The sequence below is a fragment of the Ascaphus truei genome, chromosome 15 (assembly GCF_040206685.1).
Source record: "Ascaphus truei isolate aAscTru1 chromosome 15, aAscTru1.hap1, whole genome shotgun sequence".
NCBI classification, from domain to species: domain Eukaryota; kingdom Metazoa; phylum Chordata; class Amphibia; order Anura; family Ascaphidae; genus Ascaphus; species Ascaphus truei.
This window is the reverse complement of record NC_134497.1, coordinates 36,245,693-36,271,676: the sequence shown is the minus strand read 5'-3', so window position 1 is coordinate 36,271,676 and position 25,984 is coordinate 36,245,693. Positions and strand designations below refer to the sequence as shown.

Genomic DNA, 25,984 nt, shown 5'->3' with positions numbered 1-25,984 from the left:
ATGTTTGCTGTCACGTGACCGCTCGTCCGCTCCCCTCAGCGCGTATATTTAAACTTGCCTGTCGCCTGCATTTCCGCACGCATGCGGAAGCAGCTCCTAAAGCCACGTTGATTACAGATGCAGGGGGTATGGAATGTCAATAGGGGAGTGTTCTGTCTACCTTAAATGCCTTTATTCACCACAAAAGCATTAGTAAGTGTTATAGCTCACTGGTAATGCTGCAGCCCATTAACAGAGTGGACCAGGGTTCGATTCTTGACTTGGATGTTTTTTTCCCCCATTTTATTTCCAATTAAGTGCGAATAGCCGAGCGGCTATTTACACTCGAGTGCGGATAGCAAAGCAGCTATTTGTACTCGACTGGGAATAGCCATGCGGCTATTTACACTCAACTGTAAATATCCACTGCCTACAGTATCTGGGCATAAGATAACAATAGACCAGGAAGGTATCTCACCTACGTGCACCAACGGCCACACACAGGCGTAGCACTACTCCTCACACACTTTGGGGGGGCCTGTCTTGTGGATACCAGGTGGTTAGGTGCCCAGGGCTCCCTCATAACTTTGTGGGATCCTCACTGTGGTGGGGACAAGGTGGTGAGCTTGCACTGTGGAGGTACTTTGTGGGTACGGCCTTGCATGGCCTTGTTATTATAGTGCTGTGTGTCTATATGTTAGTAAATACATTGTTATATACTCGGTGCGTGTTTACTGACTATTGGGTCCTGTGAGGGGTAATCCTACTACGTTAGGATCTCTGTCAGGTGGAGGTGCAATGAACGTGATCACCCAGGCTCCCAGCGGCGGAGGACCAAGCTTCCTGTTAGCCACGCAGGTAACGGCAGAACAGGTAGTTTCTCTTAGCTAAAGTAGAAAAGGCCGAAAGGGCAGCGCACTGCCACAAAACAGGAGGAGGCTCACAAGTACATTAAAAAGGTTTATTCCATGAAGGGATCAAACATCATCCCCAGATAGCAGCGAAAAAGCACCACACCAGCGCGTTTCGGGCCGTGTGCCCTTTATCAAGGTTTCTCTTAGCTAGGGGTTAATGGGCATCTCAGTATCTTTGGACACTGATGACGTCATGTCGCCAAACAACCTGGAAAACCAATAACAAAATAGTCACACAGGGACAGCTCAGCACACTTGCTGAACTGTGAGAAGTCACATTGCATAAGTTACACTTAAGTAACAGTAAAATTAAGCAACATGTACGCACTATATTGGTGCCATAAAGGATATTTAATGACTATAAATTTGTCTGAAGAACTGGAAGGTGCCATGCTGATATTTTCTTAGATGATATTTCTGCCAAAACGAAGGGGTTAAAGCTGAAAAGGAGCAAGTCAAAAGATGGTTCAATGTTATGAGATTACAGTCAAAAGCAGCATTATTACACACATGTACAGTATCTGGGCATAAGAATCTACAAACCATCAGGGATATATAGATTGAAAGATGTAACTCCTATTATATATAGTACAGACACATAGGCTAGATCATAAGTGTTATCTAGTAGCTTATTAATAATTGAGTAGACTTAAGTGGGATAAACAGAATAGTAGAATCCATAGCAGTCGTGGGCCAGAGTGACAGAGATTTAAACCTGTGTCTCTGGTATATCCTCCCACATATATCTGGATTAATAGTAGAGTCTGACCTTACCCCAGGAACCAGTTTAGTTCAAGTCACAATACTTTCTTCGACAGGGAGATTCTGCTGCTGGAGAACACATATGATTATAAATATGTTCCACTGACTGCATTACACAGTGATTTAGTGACCCCTCTAGCCGAATCTTCGCCGATTGATCACAGGAGAACGTATCAATCTGCTACTTGGTTAATCACTTGTCAGTGTTTGCATTGAAGGGGATTTTTTTTTTTTTTTTAAAGGCAGCTTGAACTGCTGCTTTAAATCTAACCTAGCGGCGGGAAAACATGAAATCACTTGGAGTACAAGACTTCCCTGAAAAGGATGAAATCACCATTTAACCCTTTGGGTGCCCTTTTGATGTAGCTGCTATGTCACCACGTCTGGCCCCATGATGTAATAGCTACGTCATAGTAATCCTGCTGGGTTTCCTATGGGAGGTGACATTCTGTGCTCCTGTGCAGAGTAGGACGGATCTATCACTACGTGGGATAGAAGGGAGGGGGTCTCCCCGTCTTTTCTGTCATCATGAAAGAGTGATCACGTGACCCCTCCATCACTCAAAGGGTTAAAATAACTGTGTATTGTGAAAGAAATCATGTTCTGTATTTGTCCAGGAACATTTATGTGTTTGACTAATGAGGGCATTATAATTACTTTGTTTTCTATGAAGTGTTATGTTTTTTTGTTTGCTAAACGGGTTTTTTAACTTGACAATTCGCAGCATTTAACCTATTAAATATGCCATTGTTGTTGGTTCACATTCTTCCTAGGAGGGACTGCCCTTTTAAATACCATTATCCGCTCACGTGACCGGCCCTGCGCTCAAACTAGAAAATTCATGTCGTCTACGCTTACGCACGCTTGCGGAAGCGTGCGCAATCCCCTGCTAAAGCCACTCTCATTGCGGCTGCAGGGGCTCACTGCCGAGCGTGAGTGTGGCTCAGCAAGGGTCAGGGCCTAAGTGCTGACCATGGCCGCGGTCTTAGGCTACCGCCCTAGTGGTCACTACTGCACGCGCGTCTGATTGCCTAGCGCAGCACTTTCCAAATGGAGTTCCGCGGAACCTAGTCCCAGGGGTTTCACCATGGCTCTCCTCCACCCTCCCTCCCCGCCAACCCCTCCAGCCCGCTCTTCGGTCAGCACTGCAAGATCGCTCTCTAGCAGTGCGGCACTTCCGGTGCCTGCTAGAGCATGTGCGTGCAGCCCTGACCACCTCCTGCCGCCTCCTCCCCCCACTGCTGCTTGCACCTCCTGCCCCGCGGCCTCCTAACCCCCACTGCCAGCTCCTCGCCCCACCACCGCCTCCTCCTCTTGCCCTGCTGCCTCATGTAGTGCCACCTCCTCCTCCTGCCTCGCTGCCTCCTCCTCCTGCCTCGCCGCCTACTCCTTTTGCGCCGCTGCCTCCTGCCACCCCCCCACCCCCTCCCCGCCGCCGGCAACTGCAGGGCAGGATACGAGGTAGGCATATTGGGGGGGGGGGAGATCCATGGTGGTGATGGGTGGGTGGGGAGATCCATGGTGGCGGAGGGTGGGTGGGGAGTGATGGGAGATGCAGTGGGGGTATATGAGGATGATGAGGGGTGCAGGGGAGAAATATGATTATGATGAGGGGTTGCGGGGGGGGGGAGATATGTATTTTAAAAATATACTGGGGCAGTGGGGGTCATTTTAAAATGTAATGGGGCAGTGGGTGACTTTTAAAAATGTATTGGGGCAGTGGGGGTCTTCTAAAAAAATGTACTAGAGCAGCAGGGGTCTTTTAAAAATGTATTGGGGCAGTGGGGGTCATTTAAAAATGTTTTGGGGCGGTGGGGGCCTTTTAAAAATGTATTGGGGCGGTGGGGGTCTTTTAAAAATGATCTTGAACAAAAAACATTTTTCGCATGCGGCTTATTTCTTTTTGGTTTTTTTTCATGTGCTATGCTAAAAATATTGAAGGGGTTCCATTCTGTTTTACAAAATATAAAAGGGTTCCACGACTAAATTTAATTTTCTGGTCATTAAGGACAATCAGAGATGTGCGCATCATTAACACCATTCAGGTGTACACATTTCCTCCCACCTTAAACATACTTTTTTACAGAATAGAAGATTCATAATAGTGCTCAATAAATAATGATTCGCTTAGCTGATGTGGTTCTCCAAAGCCCCAGTTTTGATCTCTGGATTCGCAACTACTAAAATGTAAATAAACTTGTTTTGATTAACAGCATGATTCACTTCAGCCCTATGTCCAGTCAGAGCATAAGCTGCAGACCACATGTCTCCTATAATCAAATCGGAGCCGACATAGGTAATAATAGATAGCAACGGGTTACTATGATGCTTCAACCAATTGTACCAATCAGAAGTAAGCATTTTCTGGCAGCTATATTAACGAAAACAGACCGGTGTACATGAGTGCACAAAAGACATTGGTCAATCACTGACCTTGCTGATAGTCATGTGGTCAAAGGTAACCAATTGAAGTGCACTACACTACTGCTGTAACCGAGAGTGACGCGCAACTATGACGCGACGTTGTAGACGGACGTTCACAGAGGTACACAAATGGGAGGCTTTATAAGGTGAAATTATAATAGGCTTTATTGTGCCTTTTCCTTCTCATCAGGAAATTATCCAAACGCAAGGGGGGGGGGGGGACAATGCTTCTATCCACTTGGGAGTATTTCTAGTGAAATCCCATGCACTTAATTCATATCTCCCTAATCAAGCATTTCTCTCAGCCCTAAGACATATAGCATGAAAATAAGCAGATATAAGCAGTCTCTTAATAATGAAAGTCTTATCTGTTTATCAGCTGTAGAGTAAGCTTCTCTGCTTCCTGGAACCGCACCCGTGCGTGCACAGAAAATCAGCATCCAGGTTTAGAAGTCTTATTTGGGGTCTTGCAATCAGCTATGCTAGGCAGAGCTCAAGACCGGGCAGCTCCAGAGATGGGTGTTATTTTAGTCAGTCTCTCCTGTGAGACTCAAAAACACTGCTCTGTCTCCAAAGGTCAGCTCACACGTGAGCAAAGGAGTCACTTCCTGTCTCAAAGGCAGGCTTTTTCTACCACCTGTAATCAGGCAGGTGGTGTTAGTTCATTTGCTACCAGCCGTTAACCACCACACTGCTAGATTAGAGGCACATTTGTGAACAGGGATAAGTCCCCTGTTACATACCTCCCCTGTTTGTGGGAAGCTCGGGCTTACCACGGCCAAAGCCCATCTTTCCACTCTCATTCTAGATATCTCTGTGACTTGAATGAGAGTGGATGGAGGTAGAGAACCCTCAGTCTTGTTGGGATTGGCGCCCTTTCTCCAGTTTATTCGTGTCTCCTCCTGAAGGTATTTGAGATCAGCACCCCTCAGTCGCTCGAGGAGGACTTTCTCCAAGTATAGTCTTTTTTCTGCGTGCGCGGTCATGAGATTTCCCTCGCGTCGTGCTCGTCTTATTGTAGGCATACTGTATGGCAGTAGTTGCAGAGCGTTTAAAAACAGCCCCTTTTAGATTAAGTTGCAATTCCACACCCCCTTCCAGAGAATGTCCCATCTTTTCAGCTTCATCAGCTATGGATTCTTCTGGTTTTAATTCAGCACGTGTACCTTCTTTTGTTGCCTGCTGGGTGGCTGAAGGTTTTGCTAGTGCTTGTTTAGGTGGTTCAAATTTTGCAACCTTGTCTTTTAGATGAGCGGTATTCCCAGCTCTCACTGTACCCTTGTCTTCATGGGTTTTTGAGGCTGTGGGATACTGACGCTTAGTCAGGGTCAATACTTGTCCTAGTAGGACTGTAATCTCATCCGCGAGAGATCCCTGTTTTTTGAGTGCGTCTTGCAAGTCTCTTCTCGGAATTTGTCTGCATGCTTTGCTTCCTCTGAGCTTGCTTCCACATTTTTATTGCATTGTGAAGCACTATGAACTTCTTTGCTTGGGCCACAGTTACTTGTTTCAGTTTCTGGACCTTCTTGTGCTCCCTTTTGTGCTGTGTCACCTGGGTTCTAAGCTTGGCTTTTAGCGTTGCTTTGGTGATGCTCAGGGTAGCCTTCAGTTTCTCATGCTGCTTTGCGGGGACATACTGGGTAATCAGACGTTCCTGCAGCACTTGAGTTTCTTGAACAGCCTGCAGATTGTCTTCTTGCAGAGTTCGCTGTTTCTCCTCGGCCTTCTCAAGGTGCGTACGCAGACCTTGCAGTTGGTTCTGCAGTCGGTGCTCTGCGTCAAACTTTTCCTTGATTTCTTCTGTCAACTGAAAATTCTCTTATTTCAGTTCTAAGTTTTCTCTTTTTAATCTTGAATTTTCTCCTTTTTCAGTCTCTGTATTCTTCAGGGCCTCTTCGCAGTCCTCCTTCCATTTACGCACATCTGCTTTGAGAATCACAGTCTCCTGGCGTGAGACTTCCTTCTCTAGGTTGAGGGTCTGAAGATCCTTCTGAGAGACTTTGAGATCTGTATCAAGATTACCAATAGTTTCTTTAGCAATGTCCAGCTCCTCAGTGAGCTTGTGTAGTTCCTTTTTGGAAACTTCCAGGTCTGTGCGGCAGCTGTTGGTCTCATGATGTGAGGCATCCAGTGCTCTGCGGAGTATCTGAACCTCTTTCTGAGATACTTCCACTTCTATCCGGACACTGTTGACCTCCTGTTGTGAGGCATTCAACTCTATGCGCAGAGTGTGAACCTCTTGCTGGAAGACTGTCATCTGCTTCAGTGCCTCCTCATACTTCCGCTTTAGCGTAACCACCATTTTGTCAGATTGGCTCTGCTTTACATCCATGGCGGAAATAGTGGCCTTTGCAGTATCTAGCTCAGTCTTGAGATCCTCCAATTCGGTCTTGGCCGCAGAGTAAATTGCGAGCACAGTCTTCTGTAGCTCAGCATTATTTTTTCTCTCCCTTTCCAATTCTTCACAGAGCAGATCACAGTAATGCCTGGAAATTTTCAGGGCGTCTTCAGGGCTGGTCAAGGGATCGTCACTCACTGGTTCTGGCTCCACTTCCCTGGGATGGTTGGTTGAGGGTTCCTCACTGTTGGCACCGGACAGACACTTCTTTGGGGTACCCGACTTCTGCCTTGGGCCCTCTGGATATTCGGTTAACCGTGGGACGAATTCTCCATTTTCTCTAGGCTGCAGGGCAACTCGGTCCCCGTTTTTCTCCACAGGATCTGCGGACGTGTCTGTTACTTCCACGGTAAGTGAAGAACCGCTTTTCTTTTTCTTCCTTTTTTATTTGGATAACACCGTCCCTTAAGGGATACTGGGGTCTCCATCTTCATTTGAAGTTTTAGCAGCGTCACTGGATCCACCCGGCTTTTCTTGCAACTGTAATAGCTGACGGAAATATTCGGTGATCCACTGCTCCCGCTCTGTCTCATGCTGATCATATTCGTCATCAAAAAGAGCGGTCTTTTCTGTTCGTGCCGAGTTCAGGCACCCCCACCATTCTTGGGGTGTTTTGTGGGTGTGACTCGGTTCGGGTTCCCCGTAAGAGATGTCTTCCTCTTTATTGGACTGGAAGGGCCACTCTTCCGTGGGGTAGGGTTCATTACAGGATCGCTGCATCTTGTCCTCCATTTTTAGGCTATCAGGTGTCATTTTCTTCCTGACCTCAGGAGGCGCTATTGCAGCTGTTGCCACTGTATTTGCTAGAACCCCCAATTGTGGTAGTTCTACAGGTGGGCATATCCTGCATGTAGAGGTCGCAGCTCTCACAAGCATCTCCGTAGAATATCTGTTTCTTGGATAAGTTTTACAATATCAGCAGTACTGTGCATGCATTTTCTCTTATCAGGTATACAAGATGTGCAATTACTTAGTTAAAAAAAAGTCTATTTGCTTTACACCATTTTCTTGCTAGGTGCAATCCCTCCGCGTCAGCAACAGAATTTGGTTTTCTACCTGAGTTCAGTAATTTTCAGTCTCCTCTTTGGGTATCTGTTTTCTCCCAAGATATACAGTATATAGGCAGATTTTTACTTGCAGAAAAACATTCTTTGCAGTGGACTATTTCTTTAATTCCCGGCAGGGTGACTCAACACTCAGCAATTGGCTTTGAAATACCTTTTTCCTTTATAGGGCAATTTTACACTCAGCATTTGTTTGCTAAAAATACCCCTGCTTCAGCACAGTCTTTGTATCAATTTTGCCACTTTTCTGCATATACTCCATTCACAGCTGGTAGCCCTATGCGGTGTGGCAACCTTTATTTGCAAAATCAGTACCACTCATGGGTCACCATATGTATTCACTGCTTCAGCGAAACTTTTGAAAACAACAAACACCTATCCCTTTTTAAGGGCTGACTCACTTCTTGAACCCTGACTATGGCTAGAATGCAAAATCCCTATTTCAATTACCGTATTACACTTTGTGATAGGTAATTAAAGGTTTACCTGCTTCCGCAGTCTCTTGGGATTGGGGAAAAGAGTCCATCTGTGGTTTTTGTAAGTTTCAGTGCAGTGTAAGTTTCAGTGGTGTGTACTAGAGAAGTTTGTTTGAAAGGGTACCTGGGCGCTATCTCTATAGGCGTATTGAAGATGTAAAGATGTAAAAAAAATGTGGGTATGATACTGCCTGAAAATAGTATTCTTGTGATGTCCTCCTGTGACTCGGAACCCCAGCAGGATCTATCCGGGACCCTTGTTAGCAATGAATACAAAAAAGAATGGGGGAGCACAGTTATAGGAAACAGGCAGTTAATATGTCTTACTGAACTGGTAATCGATATGGTAATTGACACATCTATTTAAGTGACAGTTCATGGAGCAGATTCCAAACGCAAAGGGTATACATACATTGATGTGTGTATATGGGTGGAAAGGTAAGAGAATAAATAACTTACACGGCCTTGTGTAAGTTCTTTCACATCAAGGTTTCTTTAAGTTTCTTGTCTTCTTAGAGTGATGTATTCTTCTGCGGTCGAGACTTTTCTCCTTGGTGTGTTTTCAGCTTTCTTTGTTCGTTGGATATGTCCCTCCAGGGGGGTTTCCTCTCATGTAAACGAAAAAGGAGGTTAGATTAAGGCAAATATACAAAGGCTGCAATATGGGGAAGGGTAATATAGCAGTAGACCATTGAAATGCAATGGTATGATCAAGCACTCACACGGGCCAATGTGAGTCTTCTCCTATCTTGGTATCTTATTGTTGCCCGTTAGTACAGGGCCTCAGATATTGTTATCTGTGGATAACTTTCAAATGGTTGCAGGTAGTGATATATGTGATGAAGGGGGAATAAAAGCGATATAACACAATACTCACACGGGCCAGTGTGAGTACACACTCCTAGTGGTTTCTTTACACTTCTGTTCTTTGTCGTTATATACCCCTAAAACTGATAATGGGGTGAAGGCAGACTAAATGACACTAAGGTCTATGGGATAAAAAAAAATTTTTAATAAAAAAACATACTATAAGAATAACAAAGGGAGGATTGGGGAGTGATCACAGGGCCACACTAATTGTGTAAAGTGAAAAAGTATATAATAATAATGGTAATTGTAAATGTGGGTGCAAACTGTGAACTGATAAGTGAATCAGGCAAAAAGAGGGGGAAGGGGAACACAAAATGAATGAGTCCCCTAAAGAATTCACTAACTGCACACCTACATAATGTAAAATCTAACTTTTAATAAATTTACTTAAAACATATATTAGAAAACGTAGTGTACTATGTGTTTATAAAAATGAATTAAATATTCAATAACGTGCAACCCTGTCAATAAATGTATGATTGTACAAACCCAAATGCAATATTTCTTGGGTTTGACCGGACAGTGGATGCTGAAAGTCAGGGTATTAACCCCTCTGGAGTTTGTATGCAGACTGTAGGTAACCGTATCCTACTCAGTGAGCCTTTAACTGGTCAAAGACACAGCAATCCTGCAATGATATATATAGCAGCGAACACCTATGGTTGTATTAAATGCATATGCTTGAGAAGTGACGCTGACACAGGCGCAATCAATCCACAATACCCCTCAGTATAGTTGAGCTGGTGCTCACAGTACCATTGACATAGAGTTACCCAGCAGAAAGGCTCAGATTGTGCATATATCATGTATTGTATATAGCAGGGAGGCAGACTCACTGCCTGTTGTTATATTTATCAAGCTAATGCCGTCTGCATAAATAGAGCCAGGAGACTTAAGGCACTACATTAAAACAGCTCCAAGTAGGAGACTGACACAACTGCGCGTCCAACACGCGTTTCCCTCCAGCAAAGGAGCTTCTTCAGGGACAAATTATTATTCAACTATACTGAGGGGTATTGTGGATTGATTGCGCCTGTGTCAGCGTCACTTCTCAAGCATATGCATTTAATACAACCATAGGTGTTCGCTGCTATATATATCATTGCAGGATTGCTGTGTCTTTGACCAGTTAAAGGCTCACTGAGTAGGATACGGTTACCTACAGTCTGCATACAAACTCCAGAGGGGTTAATACCCTGACTTTCAGCATCCACTGTCCTGTCAAACCCAAGAAATATTGCATTTGGGTTTGTACAATCATACATTTATTGACAGGGTTGCACGTTATTGAATATTTAATTCATTTTTATAAACACATAGTACACTACGTTTGGTAATATATGTTTTAAGTAAATTTATTAAAAGTTAGATTTTACATTATGTAGGTGTGCAGTTAGTGAATTCTTTAGGGGACTCATTCATTTTGTGTTCCCCTTCCCCCTCTTTTTGCCTACTATAAGAATAAAACAGATAAAAAACCAAGAAACCAAAGGCTTCTATAAGGAAATAAAAGCATGGGGAGTGATAAGGTGGTTAGTGGTAGGGGGTCTCTCCTTCCGCGTCCGGATGGAGAGCTACGACTGCACCTCTGCTTCCTCTGAGTATGCTGTGATAATGTCCCAACTGAAGAGCAGAGCAACGCGTTTCGTCCAGAACTGGACTTCCTCAGGCTCGATAGATGTGGACCGGCTGTGCCTTTTCCTTTTTATGTAGTTGTTAGCCAATCCATATCGCGTTGTGATTACTTGCTTCCTTCCATCTGCGACGGGACGTCGCCATCTTGCAAGGTGCGCGCGCATCCTGTAATGTTTTGTTGGCGCTTTGCAAAGTTTCGCTTTGAGATAAAGTTTTTAAAATTTGAAGGGGAATTGTGTTGATGGTTGCGTGCGCATCCTTTTGTTTACAGTGCAACCTCATACCCTCGTGGATGTCGCTGTAAATGTCCTTTGCAGTCGGGTATTAAGTTTAACCCAAAAATGGCTGGAGTATGTAACTTTCACCCAAAAATGGCATGGAGGATGTTACTTTCACCTCAAAGAAATATGTCTAAAGTGCCGTTTTTTTTCTGTGTTATTCCCTTTAAATGGTGCAAGCTTATCCATGTAAGCCCAAAATTAAATGCAGTGTTGTGTCAACTGTTGCTTATAAAAAGTGTATATATAAATATATTGTGTTTTGAAAAGAAAAAATAGATAATTAAATATTACTTTCCTTAAGTAATTGTGCTTTGTGTTGATCCAAAAAATAATAAAATAATCAAATAATTATGCTCTGTGTGATTATTATGTGCTCATAATCAGTGGTATTTTGATTAACCCTTTGGTGAAAATAAATAATGATGTGATTATAATTATCCAGTGTTGATGAAAATCTTTAGATTAGAAGTGGGGTATAAGTGATTGATATTACTAATGATAGTAATAAAAAGTGTGTACTTAGGAGAAAAATGTTTTTAAAGACAATTTTCGTCCTTGCTAGTTTAAAATCTATGGGGGTGAACAATTACACCGTATGTGGATACTGTCCAAGTATATACAGCTGCATAAGTGCACTTAGATTTTAATGAAAAAGTGGTAAACATGGCGTGGATGAATGAAAAATAAAAATAAAGATGCAAATAGTCAATGTGTGGAGGTAGAAAAAAGTCATCATCAGAATATATATTCATGGATGAATTAAGTCCAGTGTGCGTGTAGATAATGCATAGATGCACATATAACAAAACCTCAAACAGATGGATCTGGGGTTGGAAGAGAAAAAAGTTAGTTGTTACTTCGGACTGATACTAGCAATACATATACAATGTCCGTGGATAATGATATCATAGTCTAGGGGATTGATGGAAGGCTCACATAAATGCCCCCAGGTCTATATCTATGTTGAGGCCTCTGGGGGTTAATGTCTTTAATTTATAAATCCAAAAGGTTTCTCGTTGGCATAACTTGCGCAACCTGTCCCCACCTCTCCAGTTAATGTTAACTCTCTCTATGCCCTTGTATGTCAGAAGGTTTGGGTTACCTTCATGGAACTCGCTGAAGTGTTTAGAGACACTATGTGTAATTAGCTGCCTTCTTATATTCCCCATGTGTTCCAGTACGCGGACCCTCAGAGGTCTCGAGGTACAGCCCACGTACTGGAGTCCACATGGGCAAGACAACAAGTAAACAATGTGGTCTGTGCGACAGTTTAAGTTTTGTTTTATTTTAAAAATCTCTTTCGTTACATTAGAAATATAGAGATATAGACCTGGGGGCATTTATGTGAGCCTTCCATCAATCCCCTAGACTATGATATCATTATCCACGGACATTGATTACCAGTTCAGTAAGACATATTAACTGCCCGTTTCCTATAACTGTGCTTCCCCATTCTTTTTTGTATTCAGTGGTGTGTACACCTTTAACTCTGATCTCTGCTGCATGAGAGGTTTTTTTTTTTTTTTTTCAAGTTGTTTAGACTGTTTGTAGGCAAAAAGCATAACAAAAAAATTTCACATAAAAACTCCGGTCCTTTTTAACTACAAAGACACCTCTTGTCCCACCTCGGACACCATATGTAGACGGACGTTCACAGAGGTACACAATTGGGAGGCTTTATAAGGTGAAATTATAATAGGCTTTATTGTGCCTTTTCCTTCTCATCAGGAAATTATCCAAACACAAGGGGCGGGGGGGACAATGCTTCTATCCACTTGGGAGTTTTTCTAGTGAAATCCCATGCACTTAATTCACATCTCCCTAGTCAAGCATTTCTCTCAGCCCCAAAACATATAGCATGAAAATAAGCAGATATAAGCAGTCTCTTAATAATGAAAGTCTTATCTGTTTATCAGCTGTAGAGTAAGCTTCTCTGCTTTCCTGGAACTGCACCCGTGCGTGTACAGAAAATCAGCATCCAGGTTTAGAAGTCTGATTTGGGGTCTTGCAATCAGCTATGCTAGGCAGAGCTCAAGACCGGGCAGCTCCAGAGATGGGTGTTCTTTTAGTCAGTCTCTCCTGTGAGACTCAAAAACACTGCTCTGTCTCCAAAGGTCAGCTCACACGTGAGCAAAGGAGTCACTTCCTGTCTCAAAGGCAGGCTTTTTCTACCACCTGTAATCAAGCAGGTGGTGTAAGTTAATTTGCTACCAGCAGTTAAACACCACACTGCTAGATTAGAGGCACATTTGTGAACAGGGATAAGTCCCCTGTTACAGACGTCTCGCGAGACCAATCAGAAGTTAGCATTAATCGGTATCCATGGCAACCATTACACTTAAAAACCCACCAGAATCACTCCGAAACCGCCCCATTGAAGCCTATCAGGTTAAACATATGTTGGGTATTTCAAGCGTCACTCCCTGGTGCGCAGGCTAATCAGAGAGGTCGGATGCGATTTCCTGTCAGAGCGTGAAAAAGTGTTACAGGAATGGGGTGAAAAGGAATCACTCATTCAAACCACATGGTGTTAATGTTATCTCTGTCCAAAGAGACTACTCGTGCCATTGTATTCAATCTACACATCCTGGATTAGCTCTCTCTCTAAGAAATTTGCTGGTCATTAAGGACACTTTTAAGGACAATCAGAGATGTGCGTATCATTAACACCATTCAGGTGTACACATTTCCTCCCACCTTAAACATACATTTTTACAGAAAATAAGAATCATAATAATGCTCAATAAATAATGATTCGCTTAGCTGACGTGGTTCTCCAAAGCCCCAGTTTTGATCTCTGGATTCGCAACTACTACAATGTAAATAAACTTGTTTTGATTAACAGCATGATTCACTTCAGCCCTATGTCCAGTCAGAGCATAAGCGGCAGACCACATGTCTCATATAATCAAATCGGAGCAGACATAGGTAATAATAGATAGCAACGGGTTACTGTGATGCTTCAACCAATTGTACCAATCAGAAGTAAGCATTTTCTGGCAGCTATAGTAACGAAAACAGACCGGTGTACATGACTGCACAAAAGACATTGACCAATCACTGACCTTGCTGATAGTCATGTGGTCAGAGGTAACCAATTGAAGTGCACTACACTACTGCTGTAACCGAGAGTGACTCGCAACTATGACGCAACGTCTCGCGAGACAAATCAGAAGTTAGCATTAATCGGTATCCATGGCGACCATTACACTTAAAAACCCGCCAGAATCACTCCGAAACCGCCCCGTTGAAGCCTATCAGGTGAAACATATGTTGGGTATGTCAAGCGTCACTCCCTGGTGTGCAGGCTAATCGGAGACTTCGGATGCGATTTCCTGTCAGAGCGTTTCGGAGCCTTCACCGTGGGAAGCACGACGCTCTGACTTAGATCCTATCTCATAATGTTCTATGTACCTTGCAGTGCTATTTTTACCACTATGGATAATATGAGCCATATGACCTAAACTCCACTCACAGGAGCGTTTGGTCAGTGTATCCTGAGTGGTTCACCATTACAGACCTATAGGCTCAGTAACTTCTGCACCTATACATATAAAATAGAAAAATGATATAAAAATAGCCCACCCTATCGCAGTATGGTGACATATTGTATGTATATAGGGGTGTGGACTAAAATATATAGCTGAGGCAGATCTCAGGTCTATACATTACTACCAGAAAAACCAGTCCACTCTTCATCAAGTACCCCACATACAAACACTTACACAGGCACACAGGGTCTCTACTCTTACTACAGAGCAAGCACTCTCATATAACATCACACCCTTGTATAGAAAAGAGTTCCATAGTACATCTAGGATCAGATGTCTGACAACTTAAGGTTACATTGAAATAGCTATTACCACAGTTAATTTAATAGTATAATTGTGGTACACGACAAGGTTAAATAGCTATTTTCATCTCCAATATTAGCGTCTAGTTCTAGCATACCGACGTCTCCTTTCATTTTTAATTTGTTTTTATTATTTTAGTTCATTGTACACTTCACTACATATCTTTTAACTAATTATATTAATCCGATAGGGGTGTCTCTTCAGTGCGACGTAATAGAGAGCTTTCTCTACCTCTGTGTACAATATTATTCACTCCCAGTCAGCACCACCCCTGCACTAGCTATTGTAGTGAAGTTCTCCGTTACAAAAGGATATTACTATACACTCCTTGGCGTTGTGAGGGGTACACACCTACCCTTCAGGGGGTACCTCTCCCTCTTTGTGTTTAATACGTCTTAAAATTCTAACTTAAAAAAAAATGTTCGGATAAGACCGGCCTGGAGTCTTATTCCCCCCGTAGGTTAACTTGAAGTGGCTGTGAGTGATGTGGGTGGAGCTGGGATAAGCTTCACGTGTGCCATGTGAATCCAGGAAGAGACCTCTGCCACTTTAATTGCTGTAATGGTGGTGAGTAGTACTTTAAATGGGCCTTATCATCTGGGATGAATAAAGTTCTTGCGTAGGAAATGCTTCACTCGAGTAGGTGCACTTTCAACTTTGACCTGTGCCTAGAGGAACTCAAAAATATATTATCGGTGGTTTTGGGCATGCGTCCCAATAACCGTGCTCAATCCAATTCTGAACTCCAATTTTGTGAATATTTTCAGTCCATATATATGTGAAGCCAGTATAACCATACAGTGAGATATTGGACCCAGTGCTAAATTAGAGCAGCAAAACCACAGACACTAACAAAATGAGATGATCCATGTGTCATAATAAAGCAATGAAGGTATGACATACCATTGATGTGTGGGATAGTGCCATACGGGACACTGCGGCTGCGGCACTGTTGCCGGTCATCAAGTCTCCACTTGGGGAGAAAAAACAATACTCACTGAGGTCTGCTTCCTTGGTTGCGTGCATCAACGCTCCATATTCAAAGTTGTGGTAGAAATCCCTGGATTCCAGCGGTGCACAGCTTGGTAAATTTAGGACACCAGCAAGGTGTAGGTCAAAAATTGAAATTTATTGATATAACATGGTATGGGGGATACACTCTGACGCGTTTCGGACTAACATAGTCCTTAATCATAGAGCTGACTCGCGCCGTTTGTTTTCCCAGTCTTAAAGGGTAAACCCCCCCCACCTGCGTCATCGCGCTGCGTGCATTTGGCGCGAAAATCGCCGAACTGTACCCTCATTGGTTAGTGCTCTTAGCCAATAAGCAGCCGTATGCCGCGGGCGTATTCCGAGCAGGGGAATGACGTGCATGTTGGTAACTGCGCGTACAGCCCCTCCTTCCAGACAGGTCGCGACGTTGCTAAGCAACCATCATAAACAAAAACAATGAACTGCCCGTCTCTGTGTTCTATGGGGATAAGTACATCATCGTATGGGGGGGGGGGGAGTGGAAGGTGGGAAGGGGAAGGGAGGTGGAAAAGGGAACAAAAAGACTTGGGGAAAAAAGGAACCGGAATGAATAAAATTGGCATGATGCAACATGCCCAATGACAGTAAAAAACATACATAACAAACAGAAACAATTAGACATTGTATAGCGAATCTTTTAGCTGCAATGGAGATCACAGAGTCTACTAAAGGGCAATCGATTAGCGTTGTATTGCCAATTAATCATAAATAATAATAGCAGTGCATTCATCATAAGGCATAAAACAACTTGTCCCTATTGTACTCCATGTTGAGATATATTAATCAATCATATCTGTGAGTGCCATATTTATTTCACCATATGGGGAAACCAATATTAACCCCATAAATCTTAATTGATTTGATAACAAAGAGTATACTAAGTATGGTGAATAGGCAGAAAGAATAGGTTGTGTATAGTACATGTATAATTTTTGATAAAGTGATTATTAGTCCTCTTAAAAGACTAATATCTAGATTTGATATAATAAGATCTATTATATGGGTAGACCCTAAATTTCATGAGAGTTGTGTTGTCAATTATAGATCTTAATGTGTAGGGCAAATGAATGTTACATAGGTCAATGCATGCATCTAAAGTGAAAACACTAGACTTGTGTTTTTGTCAGTTGAGGAAGTGTTTCAACTCCCAGTCCTGATTCATGCCCCTGGGTACCATTGTCCCAAGGGCATAAATCCAGAACATCTCCCGACGATTTAATGAAGCCTCCCTGTGTCCCCCTCTAGGATGTATAGAGATATTCTCAATGGCGCTGTATGTAAGTGTTTTAATGGATCCTAATGGGCATGTATTGAAATGGCGCGCTACAGGGAAGCGTTCGTCGTGATTTTTAATACTACGGATATGCTCTGTAATTCTCACTTTCTGTGCTCTAATAGTTCTACCTATGTAGCCACTGCCACATGCACATTTCAGCAGATAAATCACAAAGTTGGTGTTACACGTCATGAATGATTCAATCCTATATGTATGACCCGTATAGATATCCCTTTAAGGGTTCCGCATACTTACAAAGGTTGCATTGGTCACATTTATAGAATCCCTTTGGTAATTGTGTTGATTTCTTGTTCCTAGAGCTAAAGAGACTAGGGGATACATAGTTGCCGATTGTCTTGGCTTTTTTGAAAACCAATCTTGGTTTTCGTATTGTGTAGGGGTCTAATTCTGAATCTAATTTTAGAACTCCCCAATGTTTCTGTAAAATGTATCTTATCTGCTCTGCTTGTTTGGAGAAGGTGGTTTTGAAGAGTGGGCCCTGTTTAGTATCATTGTTATAGGATGGTTTTTTGGGGTTTCTTTTCTTAATCAAGTGTTCCCTATCTGCTTGTAAAGCATATTCATAGGCACTCTCCAGGTCCCCCTCTCCATAACCACGCTCTCTGAACCTTTGTTTGAGTTCTTTAGCTTGTACCAAAAAGGACTCTTTTGTAGAACATAGCCTCCTTAATCTTAAAAATTGCCCTTTGGGTATACCCTTTATAAGTGGTCTTGGGTGGGCACTGTTCGATCTGAGCAGGGAATTTTTGGAATTCGTTTTTCTATAGATGTTGGTCTGAATTTGTTGTCCAACATCTATATATAAATGTAGATCTAGATAATCAATCTGTGAGTCACTGTATGAATGTGTAAATTTCAAATTATATGTATTTGCCTCAAGATATTCAAAGAAAGCGTGTAAAGTGTCAATATCCCCATTCCAAATAAATAATAAGTCGTCAATAAAGCGACGATAAAAAATAATATTATCTCTAAACGGGTTATTGTCACCAAAAATGTGAGTGGACTCCCAAAATCCCATAAAAAGGTTTTGAGTATGAAGGTGCAAATGACGTGCCCATGGCTGTGCCTTGTGACTGTAAATAAAATTGTGCATCAAACATAAAATAATTGTGTTGTAACAGAAACATTACCGAATCTAACAGAAAAGTGTTTTGTGCTAAATTTAAGTTGGAGTGATTGAGAAAGTGACTAATTGCTCTCGTGCCCAAAGTGTGATCAATAATAGTGTACAAAGAAGTTACATCGAGCGTGACCCAAGTGTAACCATTAAGCCATTTGATTCTTTGAATATCTTGAAGCAAATCTGCAGAGTACCTTAGATAAGCGGGTAGTGTTTTGACCAATGTTTGTAAAAAATAATCAACGTACCTAGATAGACCATCTCCCAAAGATCCAATACTAGATATAATGGGTCTGCCTGGAGGGCAGACTAGAGTTTTGTGGATCTTTGGGAGATGGTGAAAAATAGGTTCGACAATTTGTCCAAAGAGGATAGGACAAATTTGAATACACTCAAGAAAAGGTCCGATATTATTATCAAGAATGCGGACAAGGGGGGAGCAGTGGTGATAATGAGCACACAAGCTTACCATACGGAAGCCATAAGACAGTTGTCCAACACACAAGCATATTGTAAGTTGGACAGGGACCATATATAAGATAAACAGCATAGTCTGATTTGCATGTTAAAAGTTGTTTATCATACTATGTTGTATATCTTATATATTGTCCCTGTGGCTTACAATATGTAGGCCAAACATCAAGAACAGTCAAAACACGCATTCTAGAACATATTGGGAATGTAAGACGAGGGCTTACCACACATTACTTGTCAAACCATTTTATACAAAAGCATAATGGTGATACATCAGGCCTTAAATTTACAGTATTGGAACAAGTATTACCACATTGGAGAGGTGGAGACAGGAGTGTCGCTTTAAGAAAGAGAGAGAGCTTCTGGACTTTTACTCTGAAATCACTTGTACCTTTAGGTCTGAATATAGATTTTGAATTAAGTGCTTTTCTGTGAATTATGTATGAACGTTACAATGCCAGCTTAGACACTTTGCCCTCTATTTTTGACTATTTGTAAAGTTAATGCAAATAAGAACACTTATAGTGTGAAAATGTTATGTTACAATCTGTGTACTAATTAAGTTTTTTCTTGTTTTTTAAGATACATCAATCGCCAACCTTTTCGTGATTAGGGAAATAAATGGGGATATATTGTGTTTTACTAAACAATTTTAGATAGAATATGTATTTTATACGTAGTACTTTTTCATTGTTGCAATAGTTTATATTTTCATATTGTAACGAGAAGTACTTCCGACAGTTATGTTTTATTAGTGTTATATTAGCTATGTTTATTAAAGATATAATAGGCTGTATTTTAACTGAATTGTATAACACTGCTGTGATACCTCTTAATTTGTGGGAGAGCATATGTGGCTCATTACCCAATTATTTAGAGATGAGACATTTTGACCAATAGGAGGAAAGGTCATTATCAGTCAAAAGGGTATATAAAGTATCTGAAATGGGTTAGAGTTACTCCTGACGAAGCCGTCATCACGCACGGCGAAACGCGTAGAGCGTAACCCCCAGTGTTAGATCCAGAGGGAGAGACTGCAGTGGAGTTCCGGTGGCGTTTACCATACGAGTTGAGACATCCGGATGTGACGTATCGACTCCAGCAGTGCAGGTCGGAGGTCGGACATCGGTGGATGCGGCAGCAGTGAGCGGAGATTCCGAGAACGCGACTCGGCGTACATCTATACCTTACACAAATGCTGTTAAACATCTGACATCTCGTAAGCCTCCAATTTTATCATTGTCGGATAAAAGTTTGGCATTTTATTTTTGACTCTGTGTCTCTGTCCTGGACGCACTTACCTCCTGATTTTTGCTCCTTGTTGCTAGTCTATGGATGAAGTGTATACCATCTAGCGTCTTATGCTCTCAAGAGAGCTCTGCCATTTTTTAAGTGTATTTTATCATTACGTTTTGCACTATGGTAGTTTGTTTATTTTTCCTATAGGTAATGATGCTCCCCTGACTTATCCTATTTTGTGCTTTCTGTAGACATAGAAACAGTCCTTTCAGGGTTTGAGTTTTTTCCTATATCACTCATTGCACTTTATTTTGATTTTATAGTCACTATTCACTGCATGTTTGTGTATAAGTGTTGAGCGCCATCTAGTGTTTTTGTGTATAGTTATTTGTACCAATAGGTCAGATAATTTATAAACACAAAATAAATTCCAACAAGAGCATGCTACGTTCCTACACTCTTTCCTCTGAACGCCTTCTGAAAGAAATCTCATACTCTCGCAAACTTAATTCACTACAAATTTATGCTATCCTGTTTCAACTCTGCCCTCTCTCAAGCTAAACAAACCTACTTTTCTTCATTACTCAACACACACAAGTCTAACCCACGCCAATTCTTCCTTTATCTCACCTCAGGACTTTGCTGACTATTTTAAGGAAAAGGTGTAATCCATAAATCAGAACACCCACTCTGCATCCAAAGCCCTCTCCCGCTTTAAACCTTTCTCACTGACTGCCCCACTCCTCTGGAATGCCCTTTCAGTATTTGCACCTCAAAGGAGGAGTGGGGGTGGGGGGGAGGAGATGCTGCTTCTGTAAAACTCTTGGCTATGTTCTACTATAACTGAAAACTATTAGCAGAAGCTGGAAAATACTTCCTACATATGTGAAGGTCGCTTTTCTGCTTACATATACCATTTAACGTAGGGAAAAGTTCAAGCAGACAAAATGGAGGTCCTGGCTTTTATTTTAACCCTTTCAGTCCCTTTCACTTTGAGACCTCACTAACTGTCCCAATTTTAGGTTTGTAAATTGTGCGAGAAACGAGGAAGAACAGAACCTTGTGGCGTTCCAGTACCACAGGAAAATCTACTACAGAACCTGCACAGACCTCCCCCCACACACAGATCTCCTGGTCTGGTATGGAGATGAATATAAAAAGAGCTTGGTATCAAGTGGGGTACGCTGTGGAAAAGTAACGCGCCAGCACAAGGTAATCAGGAATATGTGTGTTACGTGGTTTTTACATCTCTATTGTCTTATTACTGATGTTAAATTGCAAAATGTGATAGATCTGCATACACCATTACTGGTCAACTAGAACTTAATATAACTAAATCTGACTTGAGTCAAAGGGCCAGATGCATCAAACAGCGGTAACCAAAAATGCCATATTACCGGCCTTAAAAATGTGCCTTAATAGCGTGCAATGAATCAGCGTTGTAGCGCCAAAAATAAAGCACTTTTTTTCGGACCCGTTAAAAGCATCATATCTGATACAAAACAGGCATAGAACCACATTTTCAAGTAAAAACTGCCATACCTCAAGTATGACTCCCCTATGGGATAATCCTTTATTTGCTCCGGGACTGATCAGTACAAACTTCGCAATCTGGAAAGCTAACCACCTCAATAGATTAACAGATCTGGAGGGTAGAAGAGGCATACAAACATTTGATATTCTGAAAGCCAATAAAAGTATCCCAAATGCTAAATTCTTTAGATACCTCCAGATCAGAGCATTTTACCAGGCTTATCAACCGATAAATCAATGAACAAACTTCGAAAAGCTCTGTCGTTCAGGGACAACCACTAAGGGACTCATATCGCAGTTGTACACGGAAGTAATGGTTTCGGGCGCAGCAGTGACGGAAAAACTAGGTTACATGACCAGATGGCAGTCAGACTTGGGGGAGGTGTTGCAGCTAGAGGAGTGGACGAAAATCGCAGTGGCAGTCTCCAAGAGCTCCATGTGCACGACCCTACGGGAGAATGCATATAAAGTTATGATGAGATGGTACTACACTCCCACAAAATTAGCTAAATTCCTGCCTAGTTACTCCCCATTGTGTCCTAGACAATGTGGACAGCAAGCAGACTTGTTGCACATGCTGTGGTCTTGCCCCAAAATAGTCGGGGTCTGGGAACACATCAAAGATTGGCTGAACAGTATCTTAGATGTAGAGGTCTCGTGGCTGTTCCTTCTGAACAGACCGTTAAAAGGCCTAACCAAACACGCTCATAAACTGATAACTCACTTCACAACGGCAATGCGGGGGGAGATCACAGCCCGTTGGAAACAAAATGCGATTCCATTGATAGCGGCAATTCGGAACAGAATCTGGAAGGTATGTCAGATGGAGAAGCTGACCAGCCTATCAAATGACACAGGCGAAAACTATCTAAAAGTCTGGATGTCGTGGCTGGCCCAGTTAGATATACCGGGGGTAGAAAGGTCCGCAATTTGGCAATGATAAAGAGAAATGCGTTCTCCCTTGGGACGGCAGCACAGAAAAAAAAAATAGACAGACGGGATAATTCAGAGATACTAGGAGTCCCGCGGGGAGGGCGCGGACGAGGCCGGGGAGGGCGCGGACGAGGCCGGGGAAACCCCAGCCCCCCCCCTGTAAGAGATGGGCCGGAGGTAATAAGGCTCACAGCGGAACCACAGCGGAAGATACCCCCCACCACCCCATTTTCTTTACTTTTAGACTAGAGGTGTCTGTCTGTCTGTCTCCCCAGTCTGTCTTGTGAATAGTTAGACTACATGGACGCTGGACTCTGTTCTGATATTGATGTGGATAAAAATGTTTGCAATGTCTGATGTACATGTGACCCTTTAATAAAATTTAAGTTGAAACAAAATACAATAATTGTGCATTTGGTTCCTGATTTAACAATGCAGATTTAGCAGAAAGTTGGGTCATCCTATAACTATTAGAGACCTGGTACATGGTGCGGTAACGGGAACACCCGGTGACTGATATGTGAGCTTCTAATGAGACACGTATTCTATTCATTGTACAAATATTTTTTAATTTTACCTTCAAAACTGAAACTATCTACTTACTATCTATCAAAAGATTTCTGCCACTTTTGGTGTTTTGCAGCTAGTGAGATTTCCTTTTAAATCGTTAAATATTATGATCCACTTTAAATGTATGACCCACTACATCTACTCTCCCGGCCCTAATGCTGCACATGTTGTGCTAAACCCTTCATTTTTACAATGTACATCTACAGTTTTCTTTCATCCTGAACGTTTTGTGATATGCCAACTTACCTCTCCTGCATGACCTTTTGTAAGACAGTTTGTGTAACAGTGACTTTTTTGTCTCATCTAGTACAAAGCCAAGCACCAATAATCCAGCCATGCCAGCACTGCAAGGTTGCTTTTAGCAGTCAGGATTACCTCCTCAAACATCTGAAGTTCAAACACCCAAATGAGTATATGGAAAAGATGAGGACAGAAAATTCTTGCAACATTCCAATAAATATGACAGAAAATGCATCTTTCAACCAGTCAAGGCAATTAATAAACAATGTAATTGCTTCTCATTCCAAAATATATATATGAGCAGATGCCACAGGAAAAGATCATGGAGAAAGTGGGAAGAGTCTGACTTGGTTATTAGACCAGAATGCATAGAAGAGAATACAGACCGGGGAGAGACCGCATGTATGTGGGGATTGTGAGAAGGGATTTAGTGACTTATCCAGCCTGAACACACACCAGAGGACACACACAGGGGAGAGACCGCATCTATGTGGGGAATGTGGAAAAGGATTTAGTCTGTTATCCCACCTGAACACACACAAGAGGACACACACAGGGGAGAGACCGCATGTATGTGAGGAATGTGGTAAAAGATTTAGTCAGTTATCCCACCTGAACACACACAAGAGGACACACACAGGGGAGAGACCGCATGTATGTGGGGAATGTGGGAAGGGATTTAGTCAGTTATCCAGCCTGAACACACACCAGAGGACACATACAGGGGAGAGACCGCATGTATGTGGGGAATGTGGGAAGGGATTTAGTCAGTTATCCAGCCTGAGGACACACAAGACGACACACACAGGGGAGAGACCGCATGTATGTGGGGTATGTGGGAAGGGATTTAGTCAGGCATCAAGCCTGAACACACACCAGAGGACACACACAGGGGAGAGACCGCATGTATGTGGGGAATGTGGGAAGGGATTTAGTGACTTGTCCAAGCTGAACATACACCAGAGGACACACACAGGGGAGAGACCGCATGTATGTGGGGAATGTGGGAAGGGATTTAGTGACTTATCCAGTCTGTACACACACAAGAAGACACACACAGGAGAGAGACCGCATGTATGTGGGGAATGTAGGAAGGGATTTAGTCAGTTATCCAGCCTGAACACACACCAGAGGACACACACAGGGGAGAGACCACATGTATGTGGGGAATGTGGGAAGGGATTTAGTGTGTCATCCAGCCTCGACACACACAAGAGGACACACACAGGAGAGAGACCGCATGTATGTGGGGAATGTGGGATGGGATTTAGTGACTTATCCTGCCTGAACACGCACAAGAGGACACACACAGGGGAGAGACCGCATGTATGTGGGGAATGTGGGAAGGGATTTAGTAACTTATCCAAGCTGAATATACACAAGAGGACACACACAGGGGAGAGACCGCATGTATGTGGGGAATGTGGGAAGGGATTTAGTGACTTATCCAGCCTGAACAAACACAAGAGGACACACACAGGGGAGAGACCGCATGTATGTGGGGTATGTGGGAAGGGATTTAGTCAGGCATCAAGCCTGAACACACACCAGAGGACACACACAGGGGAGAGACCGCATGTATGTGGGGAATGTGGGAAGGGATTTAGTGACTTGTCCAAGCTGAACATACACCAGAGGACACACACAGGGGAGAGACCGCATGTATGTGGGGAATGTGGGAAGGGATTTAGTGACTTGTCCAAGCTGAACATACACCAGAGGACACACACAGGGGAGAGACCGCATATATGTGGGGAATGTGGGAAGGGATTTAGTCAGTCATCCATCCATCCTGAGGAGACACACGAGGACACACACAAGGGAGGGACCTATCTCTAAAGCCAGGCATGTTTAGGGATAACCAGTGACTTACACGCTCACATATAAGTGCACACGTGTATCAGTGTTACACTAAATCACAATGAAAAGTGACTTTAGTTTATGGTGCATAAATGAGCATTTTAAAAGGATAAAAAGTTATAACGTTTTAAATGCAAATTATTTGTATAATTTTTATTGTAGTTTTTTTTAAAGAAACATTGTCCTCTTAATGTTTTATATTTCCATGCTGATGGGTCTAATCAAATGTGCGTTTCCCATTATGCTGAAGCGTTCTGTAGCCTCACTTAGCTGTGAATCGGAATAGTTTCACCGCGTCCAATTTGCTGTTGGCATTAGGCCGCAGACGGACCCTCCACTTCTAATGTAAGTTGTATTACTGTTTTGGGTATGGGGTTAATTTAAGGGGTTTGGGGTAGGGGGTTTTAGGGTAAGGGATTAAGGTGAGTGGTTTTAGGGTAAGAGGAGTGTGACGGCCTTCATAATAAATGTGAGGGGACTGGGGAGGCACGGGAGTGTGGGGAGGGGGGGGGGGACGGAACTGGAAGCTCCTCGCTCACCTCTGGGTTTTGTTTGGGGCAAGTTTTCTTTTTGTGGGAAAGTGAGCTTTGTGTTTCCAGGCAGATGTGGGACAGGAGTCAGGTGATTGGCTGGGAGCTGGTGCTGAGCAGGTGGGCAGAGTGCTGTGATTGGGCAGGCCAGAAGGGGTGCGTGGCTAGGGAGTTTGGGCGGGAAAATGGAAGGTATGGTATATAGAGACGAAGCAGATAGGGAAATTACCTGTGGTTAGGGGACGTTGGCTGCCCCACTCCCCTCCCTATGTGTTATAATTATAACAGCTAGTTATACTATATATACAGTAGCAGTGATTCACAACCTTTTTTTTTTTTTGGAGGAACCCTTGGAAGTTTTTCTAATAATCTCAGGGAACCCCTAAATGGCTGACACATATTAGGTTAATTTGACACCTCACGAGCCCCCTCTATTTCCCACCCTCTACCCATGTATTTTTCTCCCCTCCATCTCACTCACTCTCTCCTCCTCTCG

The 25,984-nt window shown here is 42.8% G+C and overlaps 2 protein-coding genes across 10 annotated transcripts in view; both read left to right on the top strand.

The window, feature by feature from the left end:
• Positions 1 to 25,984, top strand: part of LOC142466812 (uncharacterized) — a 557,357-nt gene that overhangs the window by 474,237 nt on the left and 57,136 nt on the right. For 5 of the 9 annotated variants that reach the window (XR_012788228.1, XM_075572270.1, XM_075572273.1 and 2 more), the window contains one exon: positions 19,166 to 19,848. The exons of 1 other annotated variant lie outside the window; for it this stretch is intronic. The gene's annotated coding sequence lies outside the window, so the exon portion shown is untranslated. Of the gene's footprint in view, positions 1 to 19,165; positions 19,849 to 20,844; positions 21,128 to 23,165; positions 23,337 to 25,984 lie in introns of those variants that run through there. 3 more of the 9 variants (XR_012788231.1, XR_012788229.1, XR_012788230.1) reach the window with 2 other exon arrangements.
• Positions 778 to 25,137, top strand: LOC142466946 (uncharacterized). The gene is made up of 4 exons (XM_075572599.1): positions 778 to 837; positions 5,782 to 5,811; positions 11,982 to 12,047; positions 23,471 to 25,137. The coding sequence occupies exons 1-4, from the start codon at positions 778 to 780 to the stop codon at positions 24,935 to 24,937; spliced, it is 1,623 nt and encodes a 540-aa protein (XP_075428714.1). The 3' UTR covers positions 24,938 to 25,137.

Bases quoted from the DNA above. Each gene is read 5' to 3' on its own strand.
- LOC142466946 (XM_075572599.1), top strand. From the start codon at position 778: ATGAACGTGATCACCCAGGCTCCCAGCGGCGGAGGACCAAGCTTCCTG. The intron at 838-5,781 runs GTAACGGCAGAA...GTCTTCTTGCAG, and splicing joins GCTTCCTGTTAGCCACGCAG to AGTTCGCTGTTTCTCCTCGG. The intron at 12,048-23,470 runs GTAAACAATGTG...CAGAATGCATAG, and splicing joins CCACATGGGCAAGACAACAA to AAGAGAATACAGACCGGGGA.